General features: G+C 42.1%; 3 protein-coding genes and 1 long non-coding RNA gene across 13 annotated transcripts in view; 3 read left to right on the forward strand and 1 right to left on the reverse strand.

The window, feature by feature from the left end:
- The window catches only part of LOC124378402 (CMRF35-like molecule 5), a 129,226-nt gene that overhangs the window by 60,640 nt on the left and 51,632 nt on the right, over window positions 1-16,954 (forward strand). The window lies entirely within an intron of this gene.
- The window catches only part of LOC124378344 (polymeric immunoglobulin receptor-like), a 90,302-nt gene that overhangs the window by 31,288 nt on the left and 42,060 nt on the right, over window positions 1-16,954 (forward strand). The window lies entirely within an intron of this gene.
- On the reverse strand, window positions 64-380 carry LOC124378466. Its single transcript, XR_006924224.1, has 3 exons — window positions 345-380; window positions 200-264; window positions 64-120 (listed from the first exon to the last, which is right to left on the reverse strand). It is a non-coding gene; the product is annotated as an uncharacterized LOC124378466 (long non-coding RNA).
- LOC124378364 (B-cell receptor CD22-like) lies at window positions 3,354-15,855 on the forward strand. Its single transcript, XM_046837997.1, has 12 exons — window positions 3,354-3,533; window positions 5,075-5,257; window positions 7,673-8,011; window positions 8,404-8,652; window positions 10,154-10,405; window positions 14,142-14,393; window positions 14,478-14,726; window positions 14,883-14,958; window positions 15,043-15,085; window positions 15,196-15,282; window positions 15,408-15,464; window positions 15,605-15,855. The coding sequence occupies exons 2-12, from the start codon at window positions 5,200-5,202 to the stop codon at window positions 15,653-15,655; spliced, it is 1,713 nt and encodes a 570-aa protein (XP_046693953.1). The 5' UTR covers window positions 3,354-3,533; window positions 5,075-5,199; the 3' UTR covers window positions 15,656-15,855.

Genomic DNA, 16,954 nt, shown 5'->3' on the forward strand with positions numbered 1-16,954 from the left:
CAACTACATACCGTAATTCCCCCTAACAGACCCAAACAACTTACCAAACGCGGATAGATGAGTTCCTGAGAATCAATTCACCGCTCAGGATAGGCAGCCTTCAAATAACCTGCTGTTAAACTGAAGTTCAAGGACTGCACATTACTCACGCCAACCGACCAGCGTTAAAACTAAACATTGCTAAACAACTTCCTCATACCTGCAGGGAGGGCAGTAAACAGATCCAAAACAGCATCCAACAGGGACACACACTGAAAAGACAGGCTAAGGATACACAAACGAGCCATTAGTGCAACAAGCAAAGAAAAACTAATTAGCCAATGCTACATACCAACAGCACATACCTGAAATCAATATAGCAACCGCAAAAAGGGGAGGATACGGACGTGACGCATGCCAGGCTCAAACCAACCCGCTCTAAATAGTGCCTGCTCGCTACTGATTGGTGGGCAAGAGTGTCAATCACCACCCATACCTCATTCATTCGGTCACAATCGCTTTGAGAAACTGGTCCTGAATCACCTCACTGCGGGCCTACCACCTACACTGGACCCACACCAGTTTGCCTATCGCCCGAACAGGTCAACAGAGGATGCAGTTTCCACAGCTCTTCATTCTGCTCTCACCCACCTGGATAAAAGCAACACCTACATCAGAATGCTGTTCATTGACTTTAGCTCTGTGTTCAATACAGTCCTCCCCACTGTACTGATCACTAAGCTCAGTGACCTGGGTATCTGCACCTCCACTTGCAGATGGATTCTCGACTTCTCACCAACAGACCTCAATCTGTTAGGTTGGGAAACCAGGTATCCTCAACCCTCATTCTGAACACTGGCATCCCGCAGGGCTGTGTTCTGAGCCCACTGCTCTACTCCCTGTTCACCCACGATTGTGCTCCTCTGTATAACTCCAACATCTTCATCAAGTATGCAGATGACACCACCGTGGTCGGCCAGATCGACAACAACAACGAATCGGCCTACAGGGAAGAGATCCGTAATCTGGCAGCATGGTGTGCCCCCAACAACCTGACTCTCAATGCCACAAAGACCAAAGAGGTTATTGTGGACTTTCGGAAATCCAACAGCAGGAGACATCTACCAGTCAACATCAATGAAACTAAGGTAAAGCAAGTCTCCAGCTTTACGTTCCTGGAAGTTCACATTTCTGAGGATCTGTCCTGGTAGCAGAACACGTCAGCACTGGTTAAAAAAAGCACAACAACGCATGTACTTCTTGAGAAGTCTCAAGAAATCTCATCTGTCCCCGGGGATTTTAACGAGTTTCTACCGCTGCATCATCGAGAGCATCCTGTCCAACTCCATCACTGTATGGTACGGAGGCTCCACTGTGTGTGAACGTAAAGCCCTGCAAAGGGTGGTCAAAACCGCCCAACGCATCACTGGCACCCAACTACCTGCCATTGAACACCTTCACCACAGCAGATGTCTGCGCAGAGCTCACAACAATTATGAAGGACTCTTCACATCCCAGTCATAAACTGTTTAACCTCCTTCCATCATGAAGCAGATACAGGAACTTACGCACCAGAACCCTAGAGGCTGGTCTCTGACCCTTCCAGAGTGGCTGATGCAATGCCCTGCAGCCTCTCCTCCAGTCTCCTCCATCCGCAGCAATCTTTCGGGCAGAGGTGGAGGGAGACACTCGCTGGGGGTAGGCTGCGCCCTAAAACACATCCTGTGGCAGGCTAACAGTCTGGCCTCCTATGTCAGGAAGTCTGTAAAGGGGGAACCAGTCTCTCAAAGCTGGTTTCTGACCTTTTCAGAATAGCTGGAGCAATGCTCTTCAGCTGTAGATGCTTCCTGAGAAGCGGCGGGTCCCTTCCCTCCGCAGCTATTTTTCAAGCGGCAATGGAAGGAGACACCCGCTGGAGGGAGGCTGCACCCTGAAGCACATCCTGTGGTGGCCTCATAGTGGTGCTGAGGAGGTACGGTCACGGAGTTGTGAGGTGTACACTGCCCTCCTTGATGTAGGGAGGTTTGAGCTGCAAGGGAGAGCACTCTCCTCAAAGAATGCTCTTTGGGAGCGGAGCCTGGGCATAGCCATACGGCTAAAGCGCGAACAATCATCTCCCTCGAGAGCTGACTGAACATGCTCCACTCTCAAACAAACAACGCTAAATCATGTGTGTCTGTAATGAAACGGGGGCAAGGATGGACACACATGAAAGTTTTGTTTGCTTTCAGTCATTGCTTGCAGATGTTGTAGCCGGCCATTGGCCGGATTTCACACGTGATTTAGAGCGTGAGCAACGTGGAGGCAATCTCAAAGCATTGTAACACAGCTCGAGTTCCCGAAAGGGGAATTCAGGGGAACACAAGGAGAAAAAAAAACTGTTAGAAACCTGTCAGGAAGTCCCTCTTTATGCTATAATAATCAGTGTGTTTCATCCTACGGAACACAAACTGCTGTTTCTGTCTGCTGAGGCCCACAGGCCCCTCCAATATCAAGGATTTTACTTTTAAGCTAAATACAATACTTAAGGGACTTTAAACTATTCAATTCAATTCATTTTTATTTGTATAGCGCTTTTAACAATGAACATTGTCTCAAAGCAGCTTAACACAGATAATGTGGTGATTAAAAGTGAATATGTTCTTTGTAAGTACGTTTGTCCCTGATGAGCAACTGTGGCAAGGAAAAACTCCCCGAGATGGCATAAGGAAGAAACCTTGATAGGAACCAGACTCAAGAGGGAACCCATCCTCATCTGGGTTGCACCGAATGTCCATGTGTAAGGACTAGCACCATTGAGGGCGTCCTGACGGGTAGCATCACTTCCTGGTTCAGAAACAGCACCATGCAGGACAGGAGAGCCCTCCAGATGGTGGTGCGGTCAGCTGAACGTACCATCCACACCCAGCTCTCTGACCTACAGCTACAGCACGCGGTGCCAGATCAGAGCTAGGAAGATTGTGAAGGACCTTAGCCATCCTAACAATGGACTATTTTTTTTAAGTTTCTTTGGAGTTTAAACCAGTAAACACCCAGGATCTAGTACTGGACCTCTCTCCATCTTCACTCATTTCTGCACAACTTTATTTGCACCATTATGACACTTTAACTTTGGACTGTCACTTCAACTCTAGACTTGAACAGCACAGTGTCACTTTATAGGACAATCACTAAATGTTGGGCAGTTGTATAAAGCTTTTCATTGCATGTCATACTCTGTATGTATGTGTGCGTGGTAAATAAAATGTTATTTTATTTTATTTTATTAAAAAAATGTATGATAATCTTATATTCAACAAACTAAATGTATAGGTTATGATGATTATTATGTTTGTTTCCTGTGTGTTTAGTGGTTTAAGGTGATGATGACCAAGCTGTTTGCTTCACTTCCTTAGTTGATATGCACAATGCAGACACGACATGTTACTAATATTACTAAGCAACACCCTCAGTTGCAGCAACTAATTCAGAGGAAAGAGGACTCAACTCACCTTTAGCAACCCAATCTCACAACTCTATTTTTGGTCGTTGAACATGAAGGTCAAGTAGGCACGGTAAGGAACAATTTGTACAAAATATTTTTAATCACTAAATACACCTATTAGTTTAATCTCATAGAAAGGTTCAGTGTTGGGTTTTTCAGTGCAGCTGATTTGCTTGAAAGCTTTTTTGCAAGCTTTATTACCTTCATCAACTTTTACTGATAGACTATCAGTGCTGAGAAATATGCTAAACATCAATATCCTGATAAATTGTGCTTAAGATATTGTGGCAGTGTCTGAGTTTTATATCAGTTTATAAACTTTGCCAAATGATTGAATATTAAAATATTTGCAACAAATTCTAACAAATAAAATATATCCATGAAATCACGCTTTGGCGTTGTTCTATGTAAATGAATGTGTTTGTGCAGGAACAGAGTCATGTAGAGAATCTGTAGGATTGATGACTGTATATGGTTACATCTGTGTGTACACACGTGTGATTAACACCAGTGTTGGAGTGTGTACTGGTGTTTCTTCCACACACTTTGTTTTACACACCTAAACAAATGAAATTGTTCTACACACTTAAACAAATGAATAAATAAGAGCTCTGGAATGAGAAAGTAAGAGAGTCCAAGCAGCTGGTTTTCTAGCTGTGGCTATGGAAAGCCACTGTGGTCATTATGCAGCTCTATTATTTTGTATTGTGGAAAGCCAATTAGGGTTTTTACAGTAAGACGGCTATGTAAATGTACTGTGTAGGGCCAATGGGTATATTCTCACCAGTGGTTTACAGTAATTAAGTAAAAGCAGCTTGTTACTGTAATTTAGATGAGGACAGTGTAACAGCAGTGAAGTGTGCAGTAGAAACGACCTACTGGTTCAAGGTAGAGGTGGTACCGCATCAAGGATTGGCTCTGAGCCCTTAACTGTTTGCAGTGGTGATGGACAGGTTGAAGGACAAGTTCAGACAAGAGTCTCCATGGACTATAATGTTTGCGGATGATATTGTGATTTGTGGTGAGAGTAGTGAGCAGGTGGAGAAGAGCCTGGAAAGGTGGATGTGTAGAACGTTTTAAAGATAAGGTGAGGGAGGTGAGATTAAAATCGTGTGGACATGTGCAGTGGTGGGACATGGGGTATATCGGTAATAAAACGCTGATGATCCTCCACCGGGAAGGAGGAAAAAAGGAAGACTAAGAAGGAGGTTTAAGTATGTGGTGAAGAAAGTCATGCAAGTAGTTGGTTTGAAAGAGGCAGATGTAGAGGACAAGGGGGTATGGAGACGGATGATCTGTTTCTCAATGGGAGAAGCCAAAAGCTTAAGAACATTCTTTATGTGCTTAGTCCACCACTAATGCTTACACTGTTTTGAGTTTTTAAAAAATAATTTCTATTCAAAAGTCAAAAGAATCACTTAGAAATGTGAGCTTTTTCTATTATTTTGTTTTTATGTCTCAGCTTGGATTATCTAATGCTTTTTTTTTTTTGGTAACAGGTTTTATTTGTGGTTGGTGAATATTTGATTGTTGTAATGAATTTAAATTAACTTAGGAGAGGTATGATTATACAAAAAAGGTGCAAAACCCTCTGTCCTGAATATTTTACAGCTTTACCTCTGACTGTTACGAATCTTTGACACTGAAGACTCCTTACATAAATCGGAAACAAATTCAAGAGCAACACAGCAAGTCATTTTTTTTATTTATTTAATTATTCTAAAGAACCCTAAGTAATGATGTTCATCACAATGGAATCTCCACTTTGTCAGATTTTTCTCCTCATGATCTCAGGTGAGTTACACATTTTCATCATTACTGCCCCCCCTTGCTCTTTTAGCATACTACTGCTAGCTGCTACAAAGCGCATGCCCACTCAGAGCGTGAGCATGCATTTCTGTGTTTAGGCTCAACATAGATTTGTTTTGGTCTATGTCACATGTCTTTATTATTATTATTATTATTATTATTATTATTATTATTATTATTCATGTAATGTTTCCACCCCTGTATTGTCATTGGTCCTTATGCTAACATGTCTTTAATCACAGGTGTCTTTGTTTTTAGTGTTGATTATGTCTGTATATTTCTCCTGTTATTTTACATTTTTTGAAACAGGCAATTCTGTTTGTTTTCTGTTTTTTTTACCTCACTTTTTAATTTTTACACACTAGTTTTGCTTTGTTAATGCTCTAATTTGGATTATAATAAATATTCTTACCCACTTGCATCAACTTCTGATATTGTGCACTACACAGTGCACTACACAATATGTTGTGATATTGTCACTACACATCTACACGACAATCACAGCTACACAAACCGAAAACATAAAAAATTTAATCAGCAATATATTTTCTGTATTTTACACTTCGATCAGAATCACAAGGTTGGGTCTAATTTACCTTGCAGTTATACATTACGCTTATACAGACGCATATACAGATGCTGCGTCAACAACGTTTTGGGAACGCTTCCACGCTGACAAAGGGCAGTGGGGTGGAGTTAACTGGATCCAATTGGTGCTGATCGCACCATACACTGAACAGGCGCTATCTATTGGCATATGACCAGCTCTGGATTAGAAAATGGTCTCTACCACCTTGATGGAGAGACTGGAACCTCAGACCTGTGCCCCATCGGGGGCCACAGCCACAGTCTCCACTACTCTGGGTGGGGGTGAGCTATTGTGCCCCTTGCCTGAGAGAGAAGATTCCTCCTGATAGAAATCTCCCAAGGAGGGTGTTCGAGAAGGGCAACCAGGTCTAGCCAGTCCCATCGAACTCTCTTCAAAACTTTCAGAAGCAGTGCAACAGGTGGAAAGGCATACAAGAGTAGCCTCAGCCTCGCCTGAACCATGGCGTCTAGCCTTAGAGAGGCTGGAGGTGTAAGAAAAAAACAGAGAGGACATTGCGATGTAATTTGAGTTGCAATCAAGTCTACCTCAGCCCTGACGAATCTCTCCCAGATCTGCTCCACCACTTGAGGGTGGAGTCACCATTCCTTAGGTCTCAGCCCTTGTCTCGAAAGGGTGTCAGCTTGTACAGGAGGCATGAGCGCAGACTCCCCTGGTGGTTGATTTCAGACCACCAAGGTGTTGTCCAAGCGAACCAACACATGGTGACCTCTGAGGACCCACCGAGACACGTCTGGTAGAGCTTCCCAGGCTGCCAGGTAGTCTCTAAAGGGTTTCAGTCTCTCGAGACTGACCTCTGGTATGCCTAGACCCGGAGCTACACCCTGGTGCAGCTCTAGGAGCCTCCATGGAGGCCGCAAGTAATCCAGTCCTGCTACAATACTGGACGGAAATCAAGAAGAGTGCTTGCTGGAGCTGGCCATGCCCTGAAGCACTGATTGTGGCAGGGTTGAATGAACCAGGTTCCTAGGGGTGCTGGGGCGGGGCAGGCTCAGCTTTTTGCGATGCTCTGCTTTCGAACCTTTTAATGATGGGAGGGGCTGAGATGTTCCTGGGGCCGCGCCCGCCGAGCAGCCTCGTGAGAGCGACGTGAAAGGAATCGCCGAAATGCTGCTGACTGTTTCTTGGACTCCTGAAACCTATCAACCATATTTACAGAGTCGCCAAATAGGCCAGTCAGCATCAGAGGGGCGTCAAGCAGCATGGCCTTGTTCTTATTGGAAAGATCCGATAGGGTGAGCGGTAGGTGTCTCTCGGTGGAAATTAGGGCAGCCGTAGACCAGCCAATGGCCACAGTGGTCTCTTTTGTGGCCCTAAGAGCTACATCCGAATAGCTTCTGGACCTCCTGACAGCCCGGGAGGAATGGCTAGCTAGCATCTCTTCAACCCCGGGCACCGAACCATAACCACACTCTTTTAATCCTACAACAATGTGGATTTGGCATTAAAATACCAAAAAAAGGCCAAATACGGCTAAGCCCACCGAGGTGTCCAGGTCCGGAAAGAACAGCAGACCCTGATGCGGAGATTGTGACGTAAGTCGCAGAAAGCACACTTTAATCTTACTGGATAGAGGGGCTTTCTGCTCATCGGCCAGCCAAGCCAGATCTAGCTTGGCCACAGCATGGGTCACAACCTTACATGATTACACACATGATTCAGAGCGTGGACAACATGGAAGCATTTTTCAAAGCGTTGTTGACTCAGCTTGAGTTCCTGAAGGGAAACTTTCAGTGTTTTATTTGGCTCAGGATAATGATATCTAATCACCTCTTTCATGTGTCATGTTTCAGGAGCTCTTGGGAATCAATGGAGTGTGAAATACAGCAAACTACATCTCTGTGCTGTAAAAGGATCTACAGTGGTTATGGAGGCCACTTACACACATCCAACAAGTGTTACAGTGACAAACAGGTTTTGGTTCATAAACTCAGTTACGGGTGTAGAGCCGACTGATCTGCGTAATGAATCAGGTTACTCAGGCAGAGTGGAGTATTTAGGAGATAAACAGAATCACTTCTCCCTCAGACTGAGTGATGTGAAGAAATCAGATGAACACAAGTTCACTTTTAGATTCATAACAACTGGAGATAAATATCAGGGTAATCCTGAAATTACACTCAAAGTTACAGGTAAATAAAATCATCTTATTCACTACATGTGTCACTCAGACCATAATCTCCTTTTTACAGGAGTTTTTTGTAACAAATGAATGAAAAACTCTAAAATGTTATACTGAATTACTGTTTTCATGAAACCCCACAAACCCCTGATTAACTCAAAGAACAAACACAGACACACATTTACTTTTGGCAGAGTTTTTTCAATTGTTAGTAAACAGAAGTCCTCCGAACCTCATTCAAACACAAAAACAGACAATTTACCACTGTTCACGCACACACACACACACACACACATACATACACACAGTGTGGTATATTTTTATATGCATAAAAAGAGATTAAGGTAAATGAGCAGGTGATTTTTCACTGGTGCAGATTTAATGTTTCTCTCATTGTATAAGATCTTCAGCTGATCGCTCCTGCAGAAGTGACAGAGGGAGAATCAGTCATTCTGACCTGTAAAACCACCTGCAGTCTGACTGATCCAACATTCATCTGGTACAAAAACACACATGATTTAACCACAAACAGCACCGAGAGCAACGAACTCCACCTGCAGAGGGTCAGCAGTGAGGATGCAGGCAGTTATAACTGTGCTGTAAGAGGATCTGAACATCTCCCATCTCCTGCTCAATACCTCAGTGTCAGATGTGAGTTTTATTGACCTTCTTATTTATTATCTCAGTATTTAATTAAGTAAAACAACACAAATGATTTGTGTAATAAAAATGATGATAGTGATAAATGTCAGTATCAGAGTCATAGCAGTTTGTCTGAGTGGAGTTTAGATGTTTAATATCACAGACTCATTCATGTATTGGTATAGAATCCTGCTCTCCTTCACTGATCTCTGAGAGGATGTTGGTTTTAGTTCTTCTGTTTCTGCTGAACACTGAGCCTTGAAGGCAACTGGAATTTTTTATTTCCAGTATCTTTTAATTTCACATTTCATTGACTAGAACATACACAACTCCGTGTTGTTCATCTATCTTTCAATTGTAATTTTTACATTTAGTAATTACAATAACTTTGAGTGTGTGACTAATGATTTTGTAAAAACAATTTCAGTGAGAAGGTAAATGTATTTTAGGCTGCTTGATGGTGTAGATTTGAAGATGCCACATATATTCATGACTAAGAGTCCAGGAGTTCACATTGAAGGAAGCACATGTTAAGAAAAATTATGTACATGGGATTATAATGGGATTTAAATTTTAGACCTGTGTGATTTGGTGTCTTTTAGGAGGTTTAGTTTTGTTAAAAATATTTTGAACAAATACAATAAAATCTTTTCACTGAATCCCATTTTAACCAATTATACCCATATATCAAATATATTTTTAAATTAATTTTGAAATATACAAAAAATGGCCAATAGAAATATATTTGCTAAAATTTACACGCATATATTTTCTATAAATACTTTTTTTGACAATTTTTCGTATATTTCGTATATAGAAAATACATTCACATTTATATATTTATATACATTCATACATTTAAAGAAAATCTTTATTTTATGTACATTTATGGCATATGACAGATGCCCTTATGCAGAGCGACTTACAACTGAGCAGGGGAGAGTAAGGGCCTTGCTTAGGGGCCAAGCAGTGGCAGCTTGGTGGTGGTGGGATTTGAACTTTTGACCTTCCGATCCAAAGTCCAATGCTTTAACCACTGTTCTCTCACCTAACTACCAATTGTTTTAAAACATGTACATATACGGCACCATTTCACAAATCAAGGCAAGGAATATTATATATACAGTGTGAAAGTATATATATATATATATATATATATAGTGTGTGTGTGTGTGTGTGTGTGTGTGTGTATGTATAATAAATTATATATTTTTTATGGATGCTTTGATCATCGCAGCATACTACATATATTGAACATATATTTTAAATATATTTGGCTAAAAATATATTTAGGTAAACAGTGTTTACATGCAATTGGTTAATGATTTTCCTAAAATGAAAAAGTCTCTTCATTTTTAATAAAGTTGGTGTTATATTTGGAATGGCCCACATATTCTCAATAGTGAGAAGTGCTAAACATATTTAAATTCAGGTATTGATGAAATATCCACATAAGCCTTATTTATGAAAATGAAACTGCTTTCTTCACTCTAATCATTACATTTTCTAGATCATCCAAAGAATGTTTCTATCAGTCCCTCTGGTGAGATTGTGGAGGGCAATTCAGTGAATCTGACCTGCAGCAGTGATGCAAACCCACCTGTGGAGACCTACACCTGGTTTAAGGGAAGGACATCATTGGGGAAAGGAAAGACCTACACCATCTCTAAAGTCAGATCTGAGGACAGTGGAGAGTACAAGTGCATGTGCAGTAATGAAGTCGGTCATCAGAACTCCACCAGTGTAACTCTGAATGTTCTGTGTAAGTTAAAGCTGAAGATCTTTTTACGTCCAATACAAGATTAGATTAGATTAGATTCAACTTTATTGTCATTACACATGTACAAGGCAACAAAATGCAGTTTGGGTCTAACCAGAGTGCAATAACAGCAAGTGCAGGATATACAGTTTTTACATTATTTACATAAGTTAAATTGAATGGTATTATAGAACTATAAACAGTAATTTAAAGATGTATATGCACTATAAATGTAGTATACAGATGAATATATATATATATATATATATATATATATATATATATATATATATATATATGTACTATGAATATAATTACAGATAAATATATATGTACTTTGAACAATAATATACAGATGAATATATATATGTACTGTGAACATGATTTACAGATGCCATTTATTATACACAGAGATTTACAGATGGATGTATACAGTGAACAAAATATATTGCTAATACTATAAACAGAAAACGGGTATATATATATACACAATGGTAATAAGTTAATGGTAAGCAGCAATACAAAGAAGAGCAGAGTGCAAATGAGCATAGTTTTTTGTAAACAGTCCGTACAATAACAAGTGTGAGGTGAGAAATTATCAAGTGTCCAAGTGAGCATAAGCTTTTCTGTATACAGTCCATTAGCGAAATAACGAAGTGTAAGGTGTGGGGGGAAATGTATTAGTGAGTGGCAGAGTTCAGTAAAGAAACAGCTATAGTAAAAAAGCTGTTCTTTAGTCGGCTGGTCCTGGTCCGGAGGCACCTGAAACGCCTGCCGGAGGGCAGAACAGAGAACAGTCTATCTGCGGGATGAGAGGAGTCCTTAAAAATGCTGCAAGCTCGATGCAGACAGCGTTTCTTTTGGATGTCCTCCATGGCTGGAAGTGGAAACTCTGTGATGCGCTGGGCAGTTTTCACCACCCGCTGCAGTGTCTTACGCTCTGCAACAGAGCAGCTCCCATACCAGACTGTGACACAGCTGGTCAGGATGCTTTCTATTATGCAGTGTTAGAAGTTCACCAGGATATCCGAGGAGAGATGATTTTTCTTAAGTGTCCTCAGGAAAAAGAGGCGCTGGTGAACCTTTTTGACGAGGCTGGAAGTGTTGATAGCCCAGGACAGGTCCGCCGAGATGTGGATCCCCAGAAACTTGAAACTGGAGATGCTCAACAGCCATCCCATTGATGTGGGTGGTGTCATGTGTGCCTCTTGTCTACTTCTTGAAGTCCACAATGAGCTCCTTTGTCTTGGACGTGTTAAGGAGCAGGTTATTGTTATTGCACCATGTGGCTAGGTGCTGGATCTCCTCCCTGTAATCATTGTTGGTGATGAGACCGATCACGTAGTGTCATCTGCAAACTTGATGATGGAGTTAGATCCATTCACAGGCCTGCAGTCGGAGGTAAAGAGGGAGTAGAGGAAGGGGCTCAGCACACAGCCCTGTGGTACACCAGTGTTGAGTGTGATGGTGTTGGAGCAGATGGAGCCAGATCGAACCTGCTGGGGTCTGTTGGTCAGAAAGTCCATGACCCAGTTGCAGGTGGAGGTGTTAATGCCCAGATCTACAAGTTTGGCTATACACTTGGATGGAATAATGGTATTAAATGCTGAGCTAAAGTCAACAAACAGCATACGTGCATAAGTGTTCTTATTGTTCAAGTGTGTGAGCACAGAGTGCATTGTCATGGAAACTGCATCTTCTGTGCTCCTATTGCTGTGGTAGGCAAACTGGTGAGAGTCTAATGTGGATGGCAGAGAGTAATTCAGGTGTGCCAGGACCAGCCGCTCAAAGCACTTCATGACAATGGGTGTCAGTGCTACAGGGCGGTAGTCGTTCAGGCACGTTGGGTTTGAGTGTTTTGGCACTGGCACAATGGAGGTGCATTTAAAGCAAGTGGGAACAGCTGCTTGGGCAAGAGACAGGTTGGAGATGTCAGTAAAGACCCCAGCGAGCTGCTCAGCACATGCTGAGTACGCATCCAGAGATGTTGTCTGGACCAGCGGCTTTGTGTGCGCTGAAACGGCCCAGTGCATTGCAGACATCTGTGGAGGAGAACGTCATTGGAGTGTGATCAGCCAAGTCATTAAGCTCATTTAAAAAGAGGACATCAGTGGCAGCTGGGGTGGAGTGGGAGGATTTGTAATCACTGATGGCCTGGATGCCTTGCCACATGCGTCGAGGGTCAGAGTTGGAAAAATGCTCCTTTATCTTTTGCTTGTAACAGTGCTTGGCCTCTTTGATGCCCCTCTTCAGATTAGCTCTGTATGTGCTATAGGCCTAAGCGTCGCCTGACCTGAAGTAGTACGTGCCTTCAGCAGGAGGCGCACCTCCTTGTTCATCCATGGCTTCTGATTTGGGTATGTGATGATCTGTTTCTGAGTAGTAACACTGTCTATGGTGGAACTGATGTAATCCAGTACAGAGGAGGTGTAGCAGTCAATGTCTGTGAGAGTGTCACTGGTGGCCTGAGAATTAAATGTACTCCGGTCTGTGTGTAAAAACCTTTCCTGAAGTGTGAAATCTGCCTCTGCGGGCCACACCTTGATGGTTCTTACTGATGGCTTCACCCGATTGATGAGGGGTGCATTTTTGGTGGTAAGAAACAAAGAAAGGTGATCTGACTATCCCAGGTGGTGGAGGGGGGTCGCAACGTAAGCTCCAGCCATGTTTGTGTATGCATGGTCTAATATTTTGTTCCCTCTGATGTGGCATGAAACATGCTGATGAAATTTTGGAAAAACTGCCTTTAAGTTTGAGTGATTGAAATCTCCCGCAACAATAAACGCAGCTTCCGGGTGACAGTCTGTTGTTTACTGATGGCCGCATAAAGCTCCAGGTAAGCTGAACAATGACTCTTGACTTTAACAGAGTTCGTGCACCAAGCTTTGTTAACATAAATGCACAATCCACCTCCACTGGTCTTACCGGAGCCATCTAATGTCCTATCCACCCTGAGTGTGTGTCATCCCGCTAGTTCAATAGCGTTGTCCGGAATGCCGCTGTGGAAACTCTGGAATGGCGCGGCGCTTTCGTAGGAACTCTGGAACTGTGGGGCGTATTCATAGGAACTCTGGAATGGCGTGGCGCGCTCGTGGGAACTTTTAGAGCATTTAGAGAATCTCTGGAACGGAGCGGCGGCCTCAGAGAAAATCTAGTCGCAGACTTGGGGATCCGCCATTGTCATCCTAAACATCCCAAGGAGTTGCCTGATGAATTTGGTGTAAAATCCAAAATCGCCTCCTTTCATGCTCCAGAGCTTGCTGGGGAAATCCGAATCGGAGTTTGGCTGCTGATCCATAGTGGTAGGGATTGCGGTATGGCGATCCCGTTTTCGGAAGCGGAAGTAGCTCTATCATGGCTTTATTGTATTTCAGTACAAACACACACACCAATGGTAAAGTGAAATGGAAATGAGAGCTTTTATAGGAAATTGTTGTCTCTCGGTAATGCCGGGAGTGGCAGAGCGAGGCAGCGTTACAGCTGCCGAGGGGGGTGTGGCAGGTGGATTCCTAACAGTTTCACAGTGTTTACATACAATTGGTCAATAATTTTCCTAATATGAAAAAGTCTCTTTATTTTTATTAAAGTTGGTGTTATATTTGGAATGGTCCACATATTCTCAATAGTGAGAAGTGCTAAAAATATTTAAATACTGGCTTCAGGTATTGATGAAAGATCCACATGCGCCTTATTTATGACACCAAACTGCTTTCTTCACTCTTTTCATTAAATTTTCTAGATCGTCCAAAGAATGTGTCCATCAGTCTCTCTGGTGAGATTGTGGAGGGCAGTTCAGTAAATCTGACCTGCAGCAGTTATGCAAACCCACCTGTGGAGACCTACACCTGGTTTAAGGGGAGGACACCAGTGGGGAAAGGAAAGACCTACACCATCTTTAAAGTCAGTACTAAGCACAGTGGAATGTACAAGTGCATGTGCAGTAATAAAGTCGGGCATCAGTACTCCACCAGTGTAACTCTGAATGTTCTGTGTAAGTTAAAGCTGAGTATCTTCTTACATCCAATACAAGATAAAACTATTATAGATTTACTTCATATTTACCAAACTGTTTTAGATCCTCCAAAGAGCATCTCAGTGTCTATCAGTCCCTCTGGTGAGAAATTGGAGGGCAGTTCAGTGAATCTGACCTGCAGCAGTGATGCAAACCCACCTGTGGAGACCTACACCTGGTTTGAGGAGAATAAAAAATCACCTGTAGGATCAGGACAGAGTTACAGAGCTCTACAGAGTGGACTGTACTACTGTGAAGTTCAGAATAAACTCGGCTCTGAGAGATCAGCTGCAGTGTCCATCACTATAAATGGTGGGAGATTTAATTAGACATTACTGTTTCATCACTACTCAATCTTACATTCTGTACTGTGGATGAACTACTACTTCACTATTACTTTTCTCTCTCTGTGTCTGTGTGTGTGTGTGTGTGTGTGTGTGTGTGTGTGTGTGTGTGTGTGTGTATCAGATGTCTCTGTAATTGTGTATGGGACTGTTGGATTGGTTGGACTTGCAGCTCTTCTCTCTGTACTCTTGTGGCTGAGGTGAGAATAAATGTGTTGATAAATTTATCATTAATTCCTCTGATGATGTTTTTGAGGTGGAAATATTTGACATTTTATGAACAGTTGCAGGAGACAGAAGAAAAATGCAGATGAAGGTTACTATCAGGTGAGTTAATACAGACCTGTCCATCAGGTGGCTGCTTTGTTCATAATAAACTCTTACTGTAAAGATCTTCAGCAGAACCTGCTCATGTTCTTCACCCCTCCTCTCTGCAGAACGTTGGGCCGAGTGCTAAAGACGGCACGCACGCAGCTCTTGTCCCTGCAGGCCGGAAATCTGATGATGTTTATCAGACACTTGCAGTAAGTTTTAACTGAAACATACAGTTACTGCTAGAATGAAGGTTGGTGATGAAGGTGTAACAGAATAATACTGTATTTTATTGCTGTAAATAAAATTTAATAAGGCGTGGCCTTTTACTTTACAGGTTTCTCATCCCAGTCCTCCTGATGACACGCTCACTTCTTACTACTGCAATGTGGAAGTGAGTTTTAGTTTTTAAACTTAAAATCCCTATTCGTTTAGAGTAATGTGATGATGTGAATTCTTTTTATTTGATGGTGTGAGTTTCAATACACAGCTGATAACTACATTTCTGATGTTCCTGTGTGTGTTTTCTTTTAGACTTTGCGTATCACGATGAAGAGAATGAGTCCTGAAACAGCTGATGAATAGAGAGAACTCCTCACTGAAGTGGAGAACCTGAATCACTTCTTTACACCAGCAACATCAACAACTTACAGCCATTTAAAACTGTTATTATCATTTCAAATCATCATTTAAAGTGAAGAGATGTTTTATTTACCATATTTTCCGGACTATAAAGCGCACCCATATATATATTTGAACATAAATAAGCCGCACCTGTCTATAAGCCGCTATATGTGTCTACACTGAAACTAATGTCCTTTACACAGGCTTTAACGAACAGGTAAAATATGTTGCGCTTCCTTTAGGAGCATATGCGCTACAATGGCTTGTATCTAAACATTTAAAAAAGTCAATTTTTCACTGTTTTTCTTCTTCCTTTAACAACTATTTCTCTCGAGAGTTTATCTTTTGGCATCGTCGTGCGTTAAAAAAACAAAACATTTTTTTCCCGATGCCGTGCAGCTCAGAACACAGGTGAGGTGCGTTGTTCGTTTCCATTCGGAAATTTCATTGGTCTAATGTTATGGGCTTCAGTTTTTTGGCTTGAATTTTGGGAAACCGGGAAAAAAACTGGAAAAATTCATAAATAATCCGCTTCGTTGTTTAAGCCGTGGGGTTCAAACGTGGGAAAAAAGTAGCGGCTTATAGTCCGAAAAATACGGTACTGCTGATGGTGTGCTTTCGAAGTTGCTTTGATGCCATGTGTTGAAACTTTCCTGATTTTCTGATTACAATTTCTGAGTAGAAGGACTGGGTTTTATTTGCTTCTGTATAACTCACATAACTCTGTATAACACCTCTGTATAACTCATGTCCCTCCTCTGCACATGTCCAAACCATCTCAATCTCACCTGTCGGATCTCAGAATCCCCTCTGAGAATGAACCCCTCAGGTGTATTCCAAGTTTCCCGTATTACCAATCAGACCTTGTTTAAGACTCCCAATAAAAGGCCCAGAGGCTTGGATGAGAAAGACAGCAAATACAAGTTTATTTCTTTTCTCTGCAGAGAAGGTCAGCCACCAACCAAGAACACTCCAAAGATAATCCTTTACAGAATAATAGATGCTTGCAAGCGCTTCAAAAAAAACCCTGATGGGCAAATCACCTAAGGTGATTTCCACCCAGAAGACTTAGGTAGTTTCCAAAAATCAGAGCTCACACAAAAATGAAAGTAACAAATAAAATCCTGAAATAGAAGTTTTCAGACCGGTCTTGAAGGTACTCCAGCTGTTGCTTGAACTACACACCAACGAACAAGAGCCCAGACTGCTGAGATCGTCTCTTATTTATTTGCAGGCGCCTCCGGGCGCCTCCTTTCTTAA

Source organism: Silurus meridionalis, chromosome 24 (assembly GCF_014805685.1).
Source record: "Silurus meridionalis isolate SWU-2019-XX chromosome 24, ASM1480568v1, whole genome shotgun sequence".
Classification (NCBI taxonomy): Eukaryota; Metazoa; Chordata; class Actinopteri; order Siluriformes; family Siluridae; genus Silurus; species Silurus meridionalis.